The 18855-nt window shown below is 37.3% G+C and overlaps 3 protein-coding genes across 3 annotated transcripts; 2 read left to right on the plus strand and 1 right to left on the minus strand.

Annotated features, from left to right (window-relative positions):
• The first annotated feature begins 172 nt into the window (after positions 1 to 172).
• LOC131958472 (uncharacterized) lies at positions 173 to 5806 on the plus strand. The gene is made up of 7 exons (XM_059323541.1): positions 173 to 299; positions 839 to 1148; positions 1781 to 2005; positions 2272 to 2501; positions 3943 to 4094; positions 5137 to 5238; positions 5396 to 5806. Exons 2-7 carry the CDS (start codon positions 863 to 865, stop codon positions 5631 to 5633), a joined length of 1233 nt encoding a protein of 410 aa, XP_059179524.1. The 5' UTR covers positions 173 to 299; positions 839 to 862; the 3' UTR covers positions 5634 to 5806.
• Positions 5807 to 5866: 60 nt separating this feature from the next.
• Positions 5867 to 13970, minus strand: LOC131958463 (nuclear exosome regulator NRDE2). Its single transcript, XM_059323528.1, has 11 exons — positions 13826 to 13970; positions 12798 to 12903; positions 12507 to 12568; positions 12197 to 12332; positions 11214 to 11976; positions 10806 to 11019; positions 10417 to 10674; positions 8097 to 9590; positions 7500 to 7621; positions 6751 to 6822; positions 5867 to 6502 (listed from the first exon to the last, which is right to left on the minus strand). Exons 1-11 carry the CDS (start codon positions 13962 to 13964, stop codon positions 6005 to 6007), a joined length of 3864 nt encoding a protein of 1287 aa, XP_059179511.1. The 5' UTR covers positions 13965 to 13970; the 3' UTR covers positions 5867 to 6004.
• A 107-nt stretch (positions 13971 to 14077) lies between these two features.
• Positions 14078 to 18840, plus strand: LOC131958525 (uncharacterized). The gene is made up of 8 exons (XM_059323613.1): positions 14078 to 14372; positions 16473 to 16563; positions 16833 to 17022; positions 17224 to 17327; positions 17508 to 17675; positions 17827 to 17955; positions 18059 to 18193; positions 18632 to 18840. Exons 1-8 carry the CDS (start codon positions 14278 to 14280, stop codon positions 18755 to 18757), a joined length of 1038 nt encoding a protein of 345 aa, XP_059179596.1. The 5' UTR covers positions 14078 to 14277; the 3' UTR covers positions 18758 to 18840.
• Positions 18841 to 18855: the final 15 nt, after the last annotated feature.

Consider the following 18855-nt stretch of genomic DNA (forward strand, 5'->3'; position numbering starts at 1 on the left):
AATGCTGATAAGACCTTATCCAGCAAGTTGTTCTTCGGATAAAAAAAAAGTTTAAAATGCCAGATTTAGCCAGTGGGAGATAAGAACCAACACTCTAGAGCAGCACTAAATTATTTTATCTTCTAATTTAGTGCAAAAACTTGACTTTTTAGTTTAAAAAAAAATTAAATAAAATTAAAAACTGTAAGATAAAATGTGCTTGTCGACCGTTTAGTTGGTCTAACTTTAGAACGGCAGCACTTGTGACTTAAGGGACGGGTTCACATTTCGTTGTTTAGTTGGCTCATAGGTTTTTACAGGTTTGTTTGGCTTTTCTAAATTATTTTCTGCTATTCGCTTCTTACTTCATACACAAGTTTGTAAATAGAGAATATCGGTTATTATTAAAAAATATTTTTGACGTATCATCATTTTTACTTTAAGTTTTTAGCCAAGGTGGGCGAACGGTAGAGCGTTCGGTTACTAGCTGAAAGGTCTCTATTATAGTTCAAATCTCGGTCCGGATGTCCCTGAGTCCACCCAGCTCTAAAGAGTACCTTACTCACGTTGGGAAAGTAAAGGCGGCTAGACAAAGTGCTCACCAAACTATGCCTATATATGCCGAGGTCAAGAAACATATGAACTCTACTTCACCTGCCCTATGGATCTTTAAGTCTGAATGAAAAGCTTTACTTACATGAGTTTTAAAGTGTTAATGAGTTTTATGCAAAACTACGCGATAGAAAAACTTTTTCGCTTATTCATGTATTTATTTATATACAAATTGAATGATAATGGGTGGGGGGCAATAGTTTTTTGGGTTATAGAGCCATTTGTTGAATAATTTTATTTTTTCCAGGGAGAGCATCACAAAAGTAACACAATGCATCTGTATTCATTGTTATTTCCCTTGATGTTGTTGCCTTGCTTTATCAGCGCGGCTCCACAACTTCTTGGGAAATTCCCGTTTCCTCACGCCGCCTTCTCCGGTTTGTACCGTCAGTCCACCGGGTCCAAGTATGACCTGCTCCTGGCCAGCTTTGGCATGTTCAGTAGTGACGTCAGCATCGTGCATGACGTGGGGCAGTACATGAGGGACGTCACCAAGATTAGCCCCAGCACTCTGAGCAACAATCTCTTGTGGCCCAACGAGATATCTGGAACACCAGGCCAGTAGATGGTTAATCAAGCAGTGTGTGTGTGTGTGTGTGTGTGTGTGTGTGTGTGTGTGTGAGTGCCTGTTAGTGTATGCGTTTCTTGATACTTGTGTGTGCGTGCGTGTGTGCGTGTGCGTGTGTGTTAGTGTGTGTGAGCTGGGGACAGCAATCCATTTAGGAGAGAAAACTCCGAAATCAAACAGGAGTGGAGCCCCTTAGGCAATAGGATTACCTGCTCCTTTAAGCAGCTCCTGCGACACTGCTGATGTCAAGCTGTACAGGTAAGGTCCTGTCCCTAGGGTCCATCAGCTGTGTGGAGAGAGGGGGCTGATACACGGGCAACATCTGGCTCTTCCCATCTTACTGCCCAGCAAATGTGCCATACCAAACAAGTAATGGAGTAACTAGAGGTCCATCCATAGCGGTATTTCCCCCTGTATCAATTGCTTTGAAGAGATGTTTTCTAAATTGACAGTTCACTACACTAAATGATCATCGGGGGTGTTAGGACTGAGAACTCGTCCTTGGAAGTGTCATTATTTAGCTTCGATACGGCATAAACTGGACCTCTGAACATTGGCCACTTCTGTCGACCTTTTCCATATCATCATGTTTTCATCCACCCCCCCCCCCCCACCCCACAGCCGGAGCACTGAATGGACGCTACGTCGTCATCCCCGACGGGTTCCTGGTGCCCACCAAGACCGACGGCTCCATCTCCCTGTACAACCTGGACTCACCTAACGGCAGTCTTCACGTGATCTCAACCGGGAGCATTGATTGGTTCTACCACCGCGTCATCTGGCACGATATGAATAAAGATGGGACTCTCGACGCCCTCACGTGCAGGGCCAACAAACCGCTCATTGGTGGGTTCCTGTTTTCATTCATACGTTTGAAGTTTCAGTCATAAGTTAGTTTCGTATTTTAATACAAAACAAATCTTTTCCCTTGAGTCTATAGCATATTGTCTTTGTATTCTAAACCTCCCTTTATTTAGCAAAAAATTCCTGATTCACCTGTAAAATATATAAAAATGGCGTATATACCATTATATTTAAACGAGGCGTCGTCCAAAATCCATGGTTTTGTTATGTCTCTCCCCCCCCCCCCCCCCCACACACACACTCCTCAGGTGCTACCTCAGGTGAGCTGCTGTGGTTCTCTAACCCCGCTGGGCACTCCGTGGACAGACCCTGGAGTGAGAACGTGATCGCCCAGGGTCCGGACGTCTTCTTTGACGTGTCCAAGTTCACGGCCGGCGGCAAAACCTACGAGGTCATCGTTGTGGCCCAGTTCTTCCACCCGTCCTTCAAAGTCTTCTGGACGGAGGACCCACGACAGAACTGGTCGAACCACACCGCAGTGAGTGCTCACTTTCACACGAATCATGGGCGTGTCAAACTATTAAATTATCACACATCAGTACTCACTTTCAATTAAATCATGGGCGTGTCAAACTACTATCATACATCAGTACTCACTTTCAATCAAATCATGGGCGTGTCAAACTACTATCACACATCAGTACTCACTTTCAATCAAATCATGGGCGTGTCAAACTACTATCATACATCAGTACTCACTTTCATACAAATCATGGGCGTGTCAAACTACTATCACACATCAGTACCCACTTTCAATCAAATCATGGGCGTGTCAAACTACTATCATACATCAGTACTCACTTTCATACAAATCATGGGCGTGTCAAACTACTATCACACATTAGTACTCACTTTCAATCAAATCATGGGCGTGTCAAACTACTATCACACATCAGTACCCACTTTCAATCAAATCATGGGCGTGTCAAACTACTATCATACATCAGTACTCACTTTCATACAAATCATGGGCGTGTCAAACTACTATCACACATTAGTACTCACTTTCAATCAAATCATGGGCGTGTCAAACTACTATCACACATCAGTACTCACTTTCAATCAAATCATGGGCGTGTCAAACTACTATCATACATTAATGCCCACTTTCAAACAAATCATGGGCGTGTCAAACTATTAAGTCATCACACATTCAGTTATGCCGTTATAACAGCATAAGCTTGACATCCAAATGGCTACTGGTATAGAATCATCTCAAGACGTCTGCGTCGTTCTCGGTCGTTTGTTACAGTTGTCCTGAAACTCCCTAGTTACCGTTGTCCTGAAACTCCCTAGTTACTGTTGTACTGTAACTTATCTGAAATATTTCAATGATAACAACGAAGTAGCTTTGACAACATTCTTGGTCGTCGAATTATAACCTGGAATTTGTGAACTAAGTTGCAAAAGGGGCGCAGAGGGTGTGGCACTGCCAATGGCATGCCAAAATTGAGACGCCACCGGTCGTTCCTGATTTAAAAAAAAACAAAAAACCACTCCTTTTGAATCAAAATGGGAGGGAGGATGGGGTTGAATGCAGTGTTTCTTCCAGACTTTTTTCTCCGGGGGGGGGGTGGCACTTGAAATTTTCCTTGGCGGTCAACATTTTTCGGGGGGGGGGGGGCGGACACTAGTAAAGGTGTATGTTTACTATATAAAGTCCATCTCGTTTGGGGGGGCGGGCGGTAGACTTTCTTCAGAGATGCCTGGAAGAAACTCTGGTTGAATGGATGAGTGGTGAGGGTTTAAAAGATGGTTTTAGACCCCAAAACAATTGACTCGCTTAGAGATGTGACATTAGAACACGTCAGTCCTTACCCGCACTGTCTCAGCATAATGTGTAGTCTTGTATTGAGTGTCAGGGTATCTGAGGCTCTCATCTCCTGACGTCACTCGTGTATACCTGGCGTGCTCCACAGATCAGGAGCAAGGTCATCGACACCCCCGCCGGGAAACCCTTTGATGTCGTCATAGCCGACGTCAACGCCGACGGCAAACTGGACATAGTGGCGACAACAAACGACGAGCACAACGGTACAGTGCTGGTTTACCAGGTGCCCGCGGACTTCAGGTAGTTCCATTGGCGTCACGCTTCATTTGGCGCTAGTGTTTCAGGTAGTTCCATTGGCGTCACGCTTCATTTGGCGCTACTGTTTCAAGTAGTTCCATTGACATCACGCTTCGTTTGGCGCTAGTGTTTCAGGTAGTTCCATTGGCGTCACGCTTCATTTGGCTCTAGTGTTTCAGGTAGGTCCATTGGCGTCACGCTTCATTTGGTGTTAGTGTTTCAGGTAGTTCCATTATCGTCACGCTTCATTTGGCTCTAGCGTTTCAGGTAGTTCCATTGGCGTCACGCTTCATTTGGTGTTAGTGTTTCAGGTAGTTCCATTATCGTCACGCTTCATTTGTCGCTAGTGTTTCAGGTAGTTCCATTGGCGTCATGCTTCATTTAGCGCTAGTGTTTCAGGTAGTTCCATTGGTATCACGCTTCATTTGGCGCTAGTGTTTCAGGTAGTTCCATTGGCGTCACGCTTCATTTGGCGCTAGTGTTTCAGGTAGTTCCATTGGCGTCACGCTTCATTTGGCGCTAGTGCTTCAGGCAGTTCCATTGGCATCACGCTTCATTTGGCGTTAGTGTTTCAGGTAGTTCCATTGGCGTCACGCTTCATTTGGTGTTAGTGTTTTAGGTAGTTCCATTGGCGTCACGCTTCATTTGGCGCTAGTGTTTCAGGTAGTTCCATTGGCGTCACGCTTCATTTGGCGCTAACGTTTCAGGTAGTTCCATTGGCGTCACGCTTCATTTGGCTCTAGTGTTTCAGGTAGTTCCATTGGCATCACGCTTCATTTGGCGCGATGTTTCAGGTAGTTCCATTGGCATCACGATTTATTTGGCGCTAGTGTTTCAGGTAGTTGATTGGCGTCACGCTTTATTTGGCGCGAATGTTTCAGGTAGTTCCATTGGCATCACGCTTCATTTGGCGCTAGTGTTAAAAAAAAAAAGATTCCTCTTTTCCTCTGAACTTCAACTAGCTAGCTGTTAGTGTTATAACCTGCCCTTTGTTCAAACCTCCAAAATGATAATAATGACATTCTGGAATCTTCCGCTGCACTAGATCTGGAACATACACACGTCATCTTCTAACATCTGGCTACGCATCTAAATCGATTGGACCAAACAAAGGTGGACCTGGATCGCCTTACGTCGTAAAGACTGGGTAACTTTATCCCTCCCTTCTTCTCAAAATAGCAACACGATAGGCCTATTTATTACACCTTTTAATTGTTGATCAACAACTAGTATATTTTTTTTTGGTAAATTTTAAAAACTGACAAATAAAACCAAGCTTACAAGTCCACTTCTCTATCTCCTAGAGCATCAAACACGAAGCCGTCGATTCTTGTAGCTGGTGATGACGCAGCCGTTGTTTCCCTGCTGACCCCCGCAGCACCAAGTGACCCAAACAACTGGAACTACGCCAGGAACGACTTCCTCACCACCGGCTCCAGCACGGTGGGCGGGCTCAGCTTTGCTGACGTCGATGGTGACGGGCGGGTGGAGTTATTTGTCCCTTCGTATGACGAGGGAAAGGTTGACGTGTATCGTCTGTAGTTAAGCTGTACCATTAGGACAACGGCCGATACTTTATTTAAGCTGTGAATATTCGTCGTTTCGTGTATTGCTCCTAACATGTTTCTAGATTGAATAAACATTTTAAACCCAGTATTTGAACTAAGATTATGATAATGCTTCATATTTTGTCAATAAACATTTGAGTTGTTTAATATTTAATACAAATTAACTTTTTGCCATGTTTTGTAGAGGAACAAATAACAAACTTCGAGTTTTAAGTAGTCAACAAAATAATTCATTGAATAAGTTTTATTTTATAAAATCACAAATCAGATATTTATATTGTATCATACAAATTTTTGTATGTTCATTACATAAAATTACAAAGTGAAGTTTATTCTATATTAACATTATGGGTCCTGGAGTTGTTCCTGGTAATTCTCATTGTCTTCAGAATTTTCACTGCCAGCATACTTTAAGTGTTCCTGATAGTTCTCAATATCTTCAGGTTTTATGTCTGTGTCTTCTTCATAGTCCTCATTGTCTTCAGACTTTTGATCTAAGTGTTGCTGATAGTTCTCAGAGTCAATATCTTCAGGTTTTATGTTTGTGTCTTCTTCATAGTCCTCATTGTCTTCAGACTTTTGATCTAAGTGTTCCTGGTCATTTTCAGGAACTTCAGACTTAAGACCCATGTCATGTTCTTGATAGTTCCCATCTTCACACTCAAGATCTTTGTCCTCTTGACCACCATCCATCTCTTGGTCTGACTCCTCTTTCTCAGCAGTTAACAGCAGGTCGACCTCCTCTATAGGAATCCTGACCCTGACCTCCTTCTCAGTCATCAGATCCTGGACTTCCTGTAGTTCAGCATCTCCAAATATGGAGATGCCATCAGTATAGATGCACTGTGATGTTGGTGAGAAAGAAAAAGAATAATATTTTGCTTGTAATATTTTTAGTAAGCACAATGTCCTGAAAAGATTTTTGAATGAGAGACAAAAACAATTTTTAAAAATTGAACTGAGATTTTTTTGGTAGGGTCTTGAAGATCTGATACTAATTTGAAATAAGCTTTAAGTGTTTGATACAATTTAAATAAGCCTATTATTTTAAAAAGCATGTTATGGTTGTTTCGAAATAAATAAAATATTACCTTGGCCCAAGGACAATGCTGCAAAGCTCTGTAGAAGATCCCTTTGGCTCGCCCCATATTGCCATATTTCACCTAATTAAAAAATACAATAAATAGTTGTTTTTTTTTAAAACATTTTTGGCTGATTTTCAAGGAAATTTTAAAAATAAATAAATAAATAAAAACTAAACTTCTATTCAGTGTAAAAAAATTCCTCTAGAAAATAGTGCATGCTGCAGAAATATACTGGTGTAGGGCACACAATGCTGATGGGTGTGGGTGTGCCTGACCACAAGTATACCTACCCAGAGGCGTAGCGAGGGGGGGGGGGCGGGGGTGAGGATCGCATCAGGTGACACCATTTAGGGGGGTGACACCAAGGCAAAAAATAGTAAAATATATAGAGAAAAATTTGAGGGGGGGGGGGGGGGGTGCAAATCGAAAGTTTGAGGGGGGTGGGGTGTGCAAATCAAAAATTGTCCACGGGAAGAGTAGCTAAGCCTCTGGGGGGTGACACTATTAAGTGCCACACCGGGTGACACCCGACCTCGCTACGCCACTATACCTACCTGGTTGACCACACTTTTCTTGTTTCTTAAACAACAGCTTTTGTGATTACATCTAATGTGTTTTTGTTTATTGATATGATCCAATTGGTAGTTATAATACAAAGTTAAAATTTTTTATCAAGAGATGGTTTTGATAAGTGGAAAAAAAACAAGAACAAATGATAATCACTGAATGAAACAAAGCTGCTAACAATATCAGACCTCAAACATCAGATACAGCCTCCATACGAGTGGACAGTGACGACTAGCCTGCAACTTGACACAGTGCTCAAATAATGCCCTGATACGGTTGACACTGCCACTGTCTTGTAGTATAGTGTAATCTGTTGAGTTGAGCATAGTTGTATAACATTCTACATAAATGTGTAGTATAGTATAATCTGTTGAGGTGGTGATAATTTTATAACATTCTACATATGTGTAGTATAGTATAATCTGTTGAGGTGATGATAATGTTATAGCATTCTACATAAATGTATCATCTGCAGAGTTGGGAATATTTTACATAGTAGTTTTTAGCACTCTACAGAGATTTCTAGTACATAAATATAAATAATACAACCTGTTAAGCTAATTATAGAATACACTTCAGTTTCTATTGTCAATCAATTACATCTACTGCTTGGATGAAAAATGTTAACTTTTGGCTTGAATTTTATAAATAGTTTTACTTCTGTTTATATAGAAATTTTATGTTTGATATTTAATTATTTTATAAAACTACTCTAACAAAATATATTTGCTATATGTTCTAGTGAGTACTAACTGCACCTGTAGACTTTGGTCAAGAGTACAAACCTGTTTGTAGAAAGTCTGCAAGATCCAGTGCTTTCATAATAGATTTGTGCCTGACTAGCTCTGAGAACACAGCATGCAATGGCACCACAACACTAGTGCACATTTTTAGACTGCGGTCGTAAAACTTTCTAAGTCTGCCGGCAATGTTGGCACCAGATTCTATTCTGATAAAGGCAGCGTGGAACTGAGGACAGTTCTGGAACTCACTAAGAGCTTTATCAATTAACTGTCTCAACTCTGTTAGGGGAATGACAAGGATGTGTTTGGCATTGAACAGGAAAGACATTTGGTTAAGGTAGATGTGTTTTTTAACTGCTAAAAGTTTAAAGGCTGTTGGATTTGTATCACAGAGTGCTTCTAGTTGAGAAACAGCATGTGAGTAGACACAGTTGGCAGCTTTAAAGTTGGAGGCACTGAACTCAAACATAGCAAAACATTCAACTAAAGCCGTCAGTAGCTCACAGTGTGTGTCGTCTGCTTGGCGACTCAACTTCTCCAACTGCTCGCTTAAAGTTTTTTCAAAACATTTTCTAATTTTCAGCACATATGCTGGAGTTACGTTGAGCTTGGCGCTGCTTTTGAATGATTTATTCTCAACGAGTGCCCCGAGGCACCCAATGACCTGGTTCTTGTCATCTTGCGTGGGTGGGCAGCGTCTACCCACCGGGCTGATGTGTTCCAGGGGTTCAAAGTTCAACATTATCTGAGAGAAAGTCCTGCACAACAAACACAGCCCTAAAGATTTTTCCGGGTCAGATGGAGCGGAACTTCCCATGAACATATTCAAGGCAACATTTATCATGTTGACAGTTTCAGCCATTTTGTCAGAACACGCCCACAGAATCCTAATATACGCGTCCCACACCACAAGATTATTTCTGTTATGGCTTTCTTTCAGCAGATTTTTACCAAACTTTTTAATCTCTTTTATCTGTGGTTGTGGCACCTCTGAAACTCTTTTGGCTCCGGTTTTTAAAACCTCAAGCTCCATTCGCAGCAGCGTGAAGAGAACCCGATTGGTTGAAATAAAATAGGACTCAGCTTGTTCGATGGTGTCCCGAATAAATCTCACCAGGTATTCCTTTGGCTTCCATGTTGGGTTGCAGTTTAACTCCACATTAAAATCTGATAAAGTTGGATACTGAAACAACATTGTCCGCACATACTGCTCAAACTTTGAGCTATAATCCAGGCCACTAAGTAGAGCCAGTTTTTTATCCAACACATCAGAGGACAAACCCAGAAACTTGAGGAAGAGACCAACTATTCTAACACAGGATTCAGACTTTGTGAACCGAAACATAGCAGGTCCAATGTCCTCAAACAACACAATCCTATCCAAGTCTTCACAGTTCTCATCTGTTTCCCCTTTCTCTGTGTCCGGTCTCCATGGCAACCAATGGAAGTTCTGACGAACCTCTTCCATCTTAAGCCATGACTGAGATCTAGTAAGCTTTTCCAAAACAATGGCATCCTCTAATTGATCAGTGTTTTCTGTCAAGAAAGAAATAATTACAGTAGAGGTACTATGAAAGGTTTAGCCCAAAATGTAAAAACGAAGTTTCAACTGGACTATCATTACAGAATAATAAAATACATAACAGAATTTTACGCCCAGAAAAAAAACAAAGAGAGGTCGAACATCAGCAGAACATAATTTAAATAAGGATACGGAAACTAAAACATTACTTTAACAATAAAAACATGCTGATACTCTGACCAAAGTTGTTGTTAGAAAAATAAAACAAGGTAAATAATAGTGGTAAAGACAGGTTCAAATTCTGAGGTTCAACAATCACACATTTAAATCATTCTCAGTTCAATGAAGAAAATCTACTAAATTTCAAAATTTTAGCAACTATTCCATTGTCTTAATATATTTCTTATGTTTTGGAACTTTAGGGCAAACATATACAAATCTTTACAATAACCAGGTTTTAAAAGCACTAGAAATCTTTTTAATATATTTTAGTTGTGCTTTTACTATTAAAATAACAATTTATTTTTCCAGTATTTTAATGACACTGAAAATCTTTTAATGCTTAAATCATTAAAGTTTTTACATGTTTAATTTACTTAATTTCAGTTTTAAGGTAGTGTAAGAAGTTAGTAGTAATTTGATACTAACTAATAAGGTATTTTTAAAAAAACAAGATGTTGAACAACCATTATGCTAGTTGTTATAAACTGATCAGTAGTTTGCAATATATCATGTTGATAATATTCCCTTTAAAAATCACAGAGAAGATTTGACCATAAATCCACCCTACCATACACCAACATTGTGACCGAAGCTTGTAAAAAAAACAGAAATGTTTACCTGAAGATGGAATAAAAGTTGAAGTTTCTGTTTGAGGTTTCTCAACCCATTTATTCCAGCCTCTAGCATTGGGTTCCCCAAACCGTGGCACCCCGCTTTCCCAGAATTCCTCAAAAGCCGTGACTCTCTCCCTTGATAGGCTGAGATTGAGAGAAGCTGGACAAAACAGGTTGAACTCAATGAGAGCTTGGTAGCTGCTGACAGCCCGCTCTGTGTGGCCCACACTGTGCAGGAAGTCACAGTACTGAGAGAACAACCCTGTCCAACAGTAAAACACAGTGCTAAAATTTGTACTCATTTTAACTTTTTTTAAACAAGAGGTTTAAAAAGGGGAGGTAATTATTTAACTGTTAGGGAAGCAATCTATGATACAAAACAAATGTAATTACTGATCAATTTCTCCTCTAAACCATCCTTCTTGTGAACAACTTTAACTTGCCCATCGTGTATGGGTACCAGGGTGTGGAAACACCTGTGGTAGGATTTGACCATTTTACTGAAGGAAAACCTGAAGAGCTGCGACTGCTGATTGGAGAGGTATTGCTGCCAAAGGTCAACATCAGAAGAGTAGGCAAACAAAAGATCTTGCCAGGATTTTTCTAGCTGTATTAAAAAAAACAATAAATGTCTGAACAGAAATTTAAAGTCCCTTTGTTGGCTAAAGAACAAGCTAACAGAAAAGCATTTTATTAGTATTTATAGTAATTTCTTAACCAATATTAAAGTTGTCTCTGATAAATCAATTGTGTAATAAGTTCTAAAATCTATTAAAAATTTGAATAAACTTTTTTTTCTACCTTTTCAGCTTCCCAAACATCTTGGCATAACTCCAGCTTGGCCAGTTTCAATTCAACAGATGATGGGTTTGCCTCAAGTGCCTTATCCAGAATAGACAACTTTTTCTCAATGACAGATTTTGATGGTATATAAACATCCCGCAGACGAATCGTCTGACCTTTAAAACTTTTATCTTCCTGCGCGACCACATCTTGAAACTGAACAAACTCCAGCCACAGCTGAACATTCTGAGGTGTTTCTCTTGTCTTTTGGTTAAAGATGCGAACTTTCTGGAATATTTCATCCAGCTCAAAGTCTTCAACCTCCAGGTTTAGCTTGCTGTAATCTGAATCTTTGCCCTTTACGTACTGAGCTGTGCCTTGATCTAAACAGCTGTAACTGCCTAAAGTTGTCTTCCAAAAGTCTGTATCAGCTTTAGGTAACGCTATAAAATCTTGTACACGTATTGGACCAGTTTTTGTACTTCCTGTAGTGCTAATCCCTGGTGCTCTGGTCTTTTGAAAAACTTTTTTATTAAAATACCTCCATTTGGTTTGCTTATTTGTATCTTTTTTAGGCTCTCTAATCTTAAGATGAGCAGCACCAAGACAGTTGTAGCTGTGTGTCTTGTATTTGGAAATGTGACTTTTAGAGACTGACCCGTAGTTCCAGAGATCCTTATTTTGTCTTCTGTCTGTACGAAATGCGTGCTCTGGTTTAAGATCAGGAATATCCTCTAGGAAAATTGCTCCAGTTGGGATCTTCACTTGAGGGGGATGTACCCTGAGTTAGTGATGTATGAGAGGGACAGTTAACCACAAAGTATTTCAAACACAAATGAACGACATAACCTGTTTAATTCAGGTCCAAACATAGCTCACATAAAAAGCTTGAAAATGTAATATTAATTACAAATTTAAAACTAATTGAAATTATTCTTAATCTTAAAAGAATTCAATAAAATGCTATAAAACATATGTAAAAAAATATTTTTTATTTTTACTTTTGTTCAGGGGTTGGACTTGGACCGGGGGAGTGATGTTTTCTTTTTTTCTGCTTTTTCTTTTTCTTTTTAACTTTTTTACTGTCTTTGGATCTTTTAGTAGGCTCTGGAGATGATCCATCTTCTGAAGATCTGTCTAGAGAAAAATATACCCACTACAGACTCAAGGCCAGACACACTGGTAATAAACCTTTTAGAGCAATAAACTATTGTTTTGATCTGTAGGCAACAGAATGTATGTTGGATTTATTTACCTTAACAAAAAAAACAACAAGAAACTAGTGACTGAAGTCATTAAAAAATATTTTACCTTCATGTGTAGGAGATTTCCTTTTGCTTGAACCTTGTAAATCTTTTTGCTTTAATTCAGTACTAAAAATCAAAAGGAAAATAAAGATTAATAAATGTTTTCCCTCATTCTCATTTGGGTAGAGTGTTTTTGTTGGTTGCAAACAACTGTAAATATATGAAATTTAAGATGCAAAATTTAAAACTAAAATTTACTTAAAAAACCAATATAATTCAAGAACGGAGCCCACATTTAATTTGAAAATAAAAATAGAGAGCTAATCACTTTAAACAAAATTTAAAAACCATTAACCTTTCTTTATCTTTTCCTATTTCATCAAGTGATTTCTGTGCAGCAATTATAGCACTCAATGTTGAAGGTGCAAGTTCAAGTCTAAGGGATTCCAAACCAACTTTGTCTAAAAATTAAACAAAATAAAAACAAAATGATATTACCATTTCAGTTATAAAAATATAATATCCAGTAATTAATTGTAGTGTAGGTTTTTAATAAAATTCATTTTTAAAAACAACAGTTACGTTTTAATTCTACTAGTACTACTACTAAGTTTCTGTTCTTAGTTAGACTAAGTACAATCCTGAATTTATCTGCACACATTAGAAATCAAGTTAAACTTGCTTTCTTTCATAAAAGCATTGGTCACTTTTAAATGAGTAAGATATTTAATTAGTGACCAATGCTTTAATATTTATTTAATATCTCAACATCAGCATGTCATGAATTGACATGACTGATGATTGGGTCAGAAGCCAGTCAGTACAGAGTACAAGGTGCCCCTGCAACTAAGATGAGTACACCAGTACACTACCACTGCTAGACTACACTTAAGTCTTAGAAGATCAAGTTATTCAAGTAATAGATCTGGATGATATTTCGAGTAGTCCCTTTGAATCCCGGTCAGAACGTCCCCCCGTCGTGGCCTCAACCAACCGGCGGGCTTGTTGCATTGAGTTAAATATAAACTCAAAACAATAATATTATATAAACAATCTCCTTTTAGTTTTTAGGTCGGTCAGGCCACATACCAGGCAGCACTCACTCTCAGTGACTACACTCACTACAGTTACACACACAGGAGTCACAAGTCAACAGTCACTCACTCCATCTGTCACACTACTTCACTACTCATGACTACTCAGTAGTGTGACTCAGTAGTCAGTAGAGTAGTGTCAGACTACTGGAGACTAGACTAGTTTTTTTAGTAGTCTGAGTACTGAGTAGTGAGTCACTGAGTAGTGAGTAGTCAGTCATCAGTAGTGTCAGTACTCACTAACACTTCACTAACTACATCGTTTCAGTAAAATTCGAATTTAAGTTACCAGTATGTGATATGCATGAATCTTGTGATTCTGGATATAGAGCCGTAGCAGATGGGAACAAACCACCACTGCTACCAGCAGCAAACAGTGGTTTAATTGGGTGTTTCAGTAGAGAATTATCATTGTTTGTGTTTTCCATTTTACCGGAAATAGATTTTGACTTTCGGTTTTATAAATTTGCTTGGAAGTGTGGATTTAAGCAGTTCGTTGCGTTAAAAAATTTTCTAACCTACATCTAGAATTAGATTTTTGTCTGTGTATGACTTGAGCCTATGAGGAAATCTAGAATCTAGACTCTAGATCTAGAGATCTAGAGAGAGAATGAGAGATCAACAAGCTTCGCAGTAGTTAGAATCTAGATCTAGACTAGTAGATCAAGAGATTTGTTTGCCGTCAACACTTTCTTAATTAGACTAAGTGGTTTTTTAAGTGTAGGCATTGGCTAGACCAAAATGCCAGTTCCAACCACCGGCTCAATGTGCACAGAACTTTGGAAAGGAAAATTGTTAGAAAATTTTAACTCAATGGCTGTAGCTGTAATTTTCAGGTGAGCTAAACAAAAAGCTTAAAGTTTCCAAAAAAAATGAATAAATAGGCCTAGGCTTTCCAAAAATAGGTGTGTTAGGTTGTAAGGCCTTATGTTATGATAATTATTATTGGTAATCTATCGTTTTGGGTACGTAAAATCGCCCGCGATTTGTAATGTGAAAAACAGGTGACTCCTTACATTTTAATAATTATTTCACATTTTGAGGAGGATTTATGTTTTAAAAAATTCAAAAATGTTTCCTTGATTCATTTATGTACCTGTTTTTAAACAATTGAATTAAAACTTTTCCGTAATAAATGAAGACTAGCGATGTTTCCAACAGATGCAACCATGCTCATTTACTATAGCAGCCATCTTGTCTAAGTTTTATTTTTATAAGCTTTTAGCGCCAGATTCAGGGGGAAGCCACTCTATTTTACAAATGGCTGCTGTTTATATAGCAAATCTTGCTCTCAGACACTGCTGTTTAAAGTTAATTTCTGGCCTATATCGATATATTTAGCCATTGATTTAGGTTTATTATTCATTTATCTATAATATTTGACACAAAAGTATGACAATATACTTCTATTAAAGCCTTGACAATGAGGTAACGTTTTCGTACATAAATAGCCGCGGGCGATTTTACGTACCCAAAACGATAGATTACCTTAATATTTAATTAATGATAATTAAATTAATAATTTAATAAACAACTGTCAATGTAAAATTTAAATTAATAAAAGTGTCATCCATAAATTAAATGACGTCACGCTTTTTTTGACGATTTTTACCTCCCCCCTCCGTCACATGTCGTCACAAAAAGCAAGCCCTCCCCCCCCCCTAAAATGACGTCACACCTCAGCCTACAACTACAACCCCCCTCAAAATTGCAGTTGAATTTTTTTTAAAACATCGATATTTTTCTAAAATCTTGTCAGAACTCTGTCATTGAAAATAGAGTATTTTAATCAATTCCTATTCCAATTTATTAAAACAGTTTTCTAAAACAAGAAATAACGTCTAAAATTCGTTTTCTAACATTGCTTTTTCATAATGCAAAAGTGTGACGTTGCACCATCTGCCCCCCCCCCCCCTCCCCCTCCCCACACACCGCTTACAAAATTGCAGACCCCCCCTCCCACCTACGAGCCCAAAACTAAAATGTAAGACATGTAGTAGATCTAGTAGTAGTAGTAGATATTAGATCTATACTTTTTACAAAAAACTAATTTAAATGTTAGTTCTGTCTTATTTGGCCATTTTTTAAAAAAACTTAAAAATATCTGAATTACACTGAGAAAAAATTGCTTATTCGCCCCTTTTTAGCTCCAAAAAAGCCGCTAACCAAAAAACAGAGAAAGCATGCATTTGAGTCATTTGATTGGTTGAGGCTTACACTTTGAAATCCTCTAGGGACTGCTCAAAATGTATACCTTCAAAGTTTGTATTTTAAAAACACCTTGAAAACTGAGTACTGAGTAGATTGAAACATTCTATTAAATTCTACTTCATTTTATTAAATGTTATGTGTATAATACTTTAACAGAATTAAAACCTACATACTTCAGACTAAATAATTTGTGTGTGTGTTATAAATATTACCATTCGAATATGCACATATTTAAAATCTAGAATGTTTACATTACCTTTAATTAATCCTATGTTGATTTGCATTAAATTAAAAGTATTAACAAATTCCATGCAAATACACGTTTGTGAGTTTTTCCTGTAACTTTTGTTTTTTACAATTGTTTACATACACGTCACAGACTCACCATTCTGCCTGAGAATGAAAAGTATCAGAACCTTTTCTCCAGATGAATCTTAAATAAATTTAAAAAAATGACATATTCAATCTGTGATGATTTACAATGACTAAACAACTTAGAGATTTCGTAGTGTTTTGTTTAGCCTAGGTCACATTTGAATGATGTCATTTAATTTAAGCACTCTCTTACCGTATGTGGCAAAATGCTCAACCCCACGACATAGCTAAAATGATCTTACAAGACATAGTATCCACTAAAATAACCATAATTATAACAATAAGTAAGACGTTTTTTTTTGTTATTTTTATTTTTAAGATGTATAAAATGTTAATTTTATTTTACGAAGGCCTACTGGGCTAAGCCTCATTCTAGGCTGCGAGGATGGGATGGTTAGAATCCACGACCTCTCAGCTAAACATTTAGATGAAAAACCAAAGGTATGTTATTGAAATAGATCTGAAACTTATTATAAAACGAAACTTCAAAAGCTTTACATTATTTTTACTAAATCATGTAAACGTCTTTGATTGCTCTTGAAATATAGGATATTGGCATGCTAGTGAAATGAAATATGGCAATAGTGAAATTTTTATAATTTTGTTTGAAAAATCTTAGATTCTTCTGTTACACATACTATTATTGCAAATTGCTATTTGGGTATTTAGAAAATTGTGATAGTTATTTGTATAAATAAAAATGTTTCCAGACAATACTAGAGACAAAAAGTGGTCCAATTCAATGTCTTACTGTGCATGATGTCACAAGATTTTATCACAATGACCTGATAGTCGGAGACTCTTGTGGAATGTTGACAGTGTTTTGTAACCGCCAGATTTTGTCACGTCAGTCACTTTCATCTGACAGCATCATTTGCTCTACTGTTGTGGAGGATAATGGTAAGCTTTTGTGCTTTTATTGCAGTTTATTTTCTCTCATCTTAATTTTCATTATTTGTCATATAAGGTTGAGATTATAAAAAAGTTATTTCATTGATTTGAAAAGGCATCTTATATTTTAAAATATCATTTAAAGTAAGTATCTTTAGAAGTTTTAAGGATTTATTAAATTAGCTTATTATTGAAATTTGTTTTATACAGGTGGGAGTCCAGTTATAGTGAGTTCTAATGACTCAGGAGTTATAACAGGAGTACAACCAACAGAGGAGCTATGGAGAATAAATCTTAATAGTTTATCAAATAAGGTATTTGGTGTATTTTCACTAACCACTCTACTGATATACTTATACTGTCAATTTTGGATTTCTAGATAATATAATAGGCCTACATGCTCATCCTGTGTGCTCTTCTTCCTGGCTATAGTATTATAGTAGTAATATTAAATAGTGTGGTTTTTAAAAATGTAATATAATATTTATTTTTAGAATCCAGCATTGATTGTGAAGATTTCCTGTTTGTTAGCTGTGCATATTACAGATGCATCAGGGAATAAGAGGCAATATCTGCTGGCTGCTGATAATGCTAAGAGAATTCATGTCATTAGTAATGGATCTTTAGTGTCATCTCTAATTGCACCCAATAACATTACAGCTGTAAGTCTGTCGTTGTAAACCACAGCAGGTGATAATGAAATTAAAATAATTTCTGACAACTTAATGACATCCACCTCAAATTCATAGTTTTAAATATGTGTATAGATGTTATAAAAAGTTGTGCTTGTAAAGTTATTTTTCTTATATTTAGATGACTCAAGGCAGGTTTATACCGTCAAGTAAACTAAACCTGCCCTCAGGGTTGTCTCAGTCTGCAGAAAGTGAACAGGTTGCACTAGGTTCAAGCTCAGGGTCTGTTTACATTCTTCACAATTTTAATGTAAGTTATCTTGTTTCAAATGTATGATTGTATTTTTTAGTTAACCTACTACAAGGCCGATAATTCTTAAAAGTTGTGATAACATTATAAATATAACTTCCAGATCACACTAGACGAGTATGTGAACGCAAAATGTCCTATAACAAATCTCTGTACCTTACCGCAACCAGACAACACTACAGATATTTTACTGTGTGCTGGCCATTTTAGTTCACTTCACCTTTATAAAGACAGAGAAGTAAGTTTTGTTCTACATTTACAATGATTTAATAGGCGCTAATATTGGCAGATTGTTGACTTAATAAAGCAGCATAACGTTTCCTGATTTTTAGTTATTTAGACTTAAGAGCTTGGACAAAGAATTGAATTGAACAACTTGCTTAACAACAAAGATTTGTTAAAATTATATTTGATATATAATAGGGAAGTAATGCACATACTTAAAAAGTTACAAGTTTAATTCTCAAAATGAGAACAAGAAGTCACTTTTTGGAAAGTATTTCTTGCAAAAAACCAAATTGTGTTCTGTGGTTTATATGTCTATATTACTTTAACAAAACAGTAGGGGAAGTAATAAAACAACATTTGGATAAAGATCTTTAGGAGACAGTTTTATTAATTCATGTTCAACATATTTATTTTAGTGAAAATACCATATTTTTCTTTTTTTTTAAAGTTATTAACAGAATATCACACAGCAGATTGGGTCAATAACATTGCTACAGCAGACATAGATGATGATGGAGTGTTAGAAATAATTCTGGGATGCATGGATAAATCAGTTGTTGCACTAAAAGTATAGTTGTGTTTTATGGAAATCATTGTGTTAAATGAAATCATAGTTTTGTAATATAATAATAAAAAAGCAAATAAAGTTGTACAAAGTTTATTTGATCTGTT

The sequence above is a fragment of the Physella acuta genome, unplaced genomic scaffold (assembly GCF_028476545.2).
Source record: "Physella acuta isolate Inbredline_101_S28 unplaced genomic scaffold, ASM2847654v3 ptg000085l, whole genome shotgun sequence".
Classification (NCBI taxonomy): Eukaryota; Metazoa; Mollusca; class Gastropoda; family Physidae; genus Physella; species Physella acuta.

Bases quoted from the DNA above. Each gene is read 5' to 3' on its own strand.
- LOC131958472 (XM_059323541.1), top strand. From the start codon at position 863: ATGCATCTGTATTCATTGTTATTTCCCTTGATGTTGTTGCCTTGCTTT. The intron at 4,095-5,136 runs GTAGTTCCATTG...CCGCTGCACTAG, and splicing joins CAGGTGCCCGCGGACTTCAG to ATCTGGAACATACACACGTC. The intron at 5,239-5,395 runs GTAACTTTATCC...TCTATCTCCTAG, and splicing joins CCTTACGTCGTAAAGACTGG to AGCATCAAACACGAAGCCGT.
- LOC131958463 (XM_059323528.1), bottom strand. From the start codon at position 13,964: ATGGAAAACACAAACAATGATAATTCTCTACTGAAACACCCAATTAAA. The intron at 6,823-7,499 runs GTCTGATATTGT...TTTTTTAATTAG, and splicing joins GGCTGTATCTGATGTTTGAG to GTGAAATATGGCAATATGGG. The intron at 6,503-6,750 runs GTAATATTTTAT...CCAACATCACAG, and splicing joins AGCATTGTCCTTGGGCCAAG to TGCATCTATACTGATGGCAT.
- LOC131958525 (XM_059323613.1), top strand. From the start codon at position 14,278: ATGCCAGTTCCAACCACCGGCTCAATGTGCACAGAACTTTGGAAAGGA. The intron at 17,328-17,507 runs GTATTTGGTGTA...ATTTATTTTTAG, and splicing joins TTAATAGTTTATCAAATAAG to AATCCAGCATTGATTGTGAA. The intron at 17,676-17,826 runs GTAAGTCTGTCG...TCTTATATTTAG, and splicing joins CACCCAATAACATTACAGCT to ATGACTCAAGGCAGGTTTAT.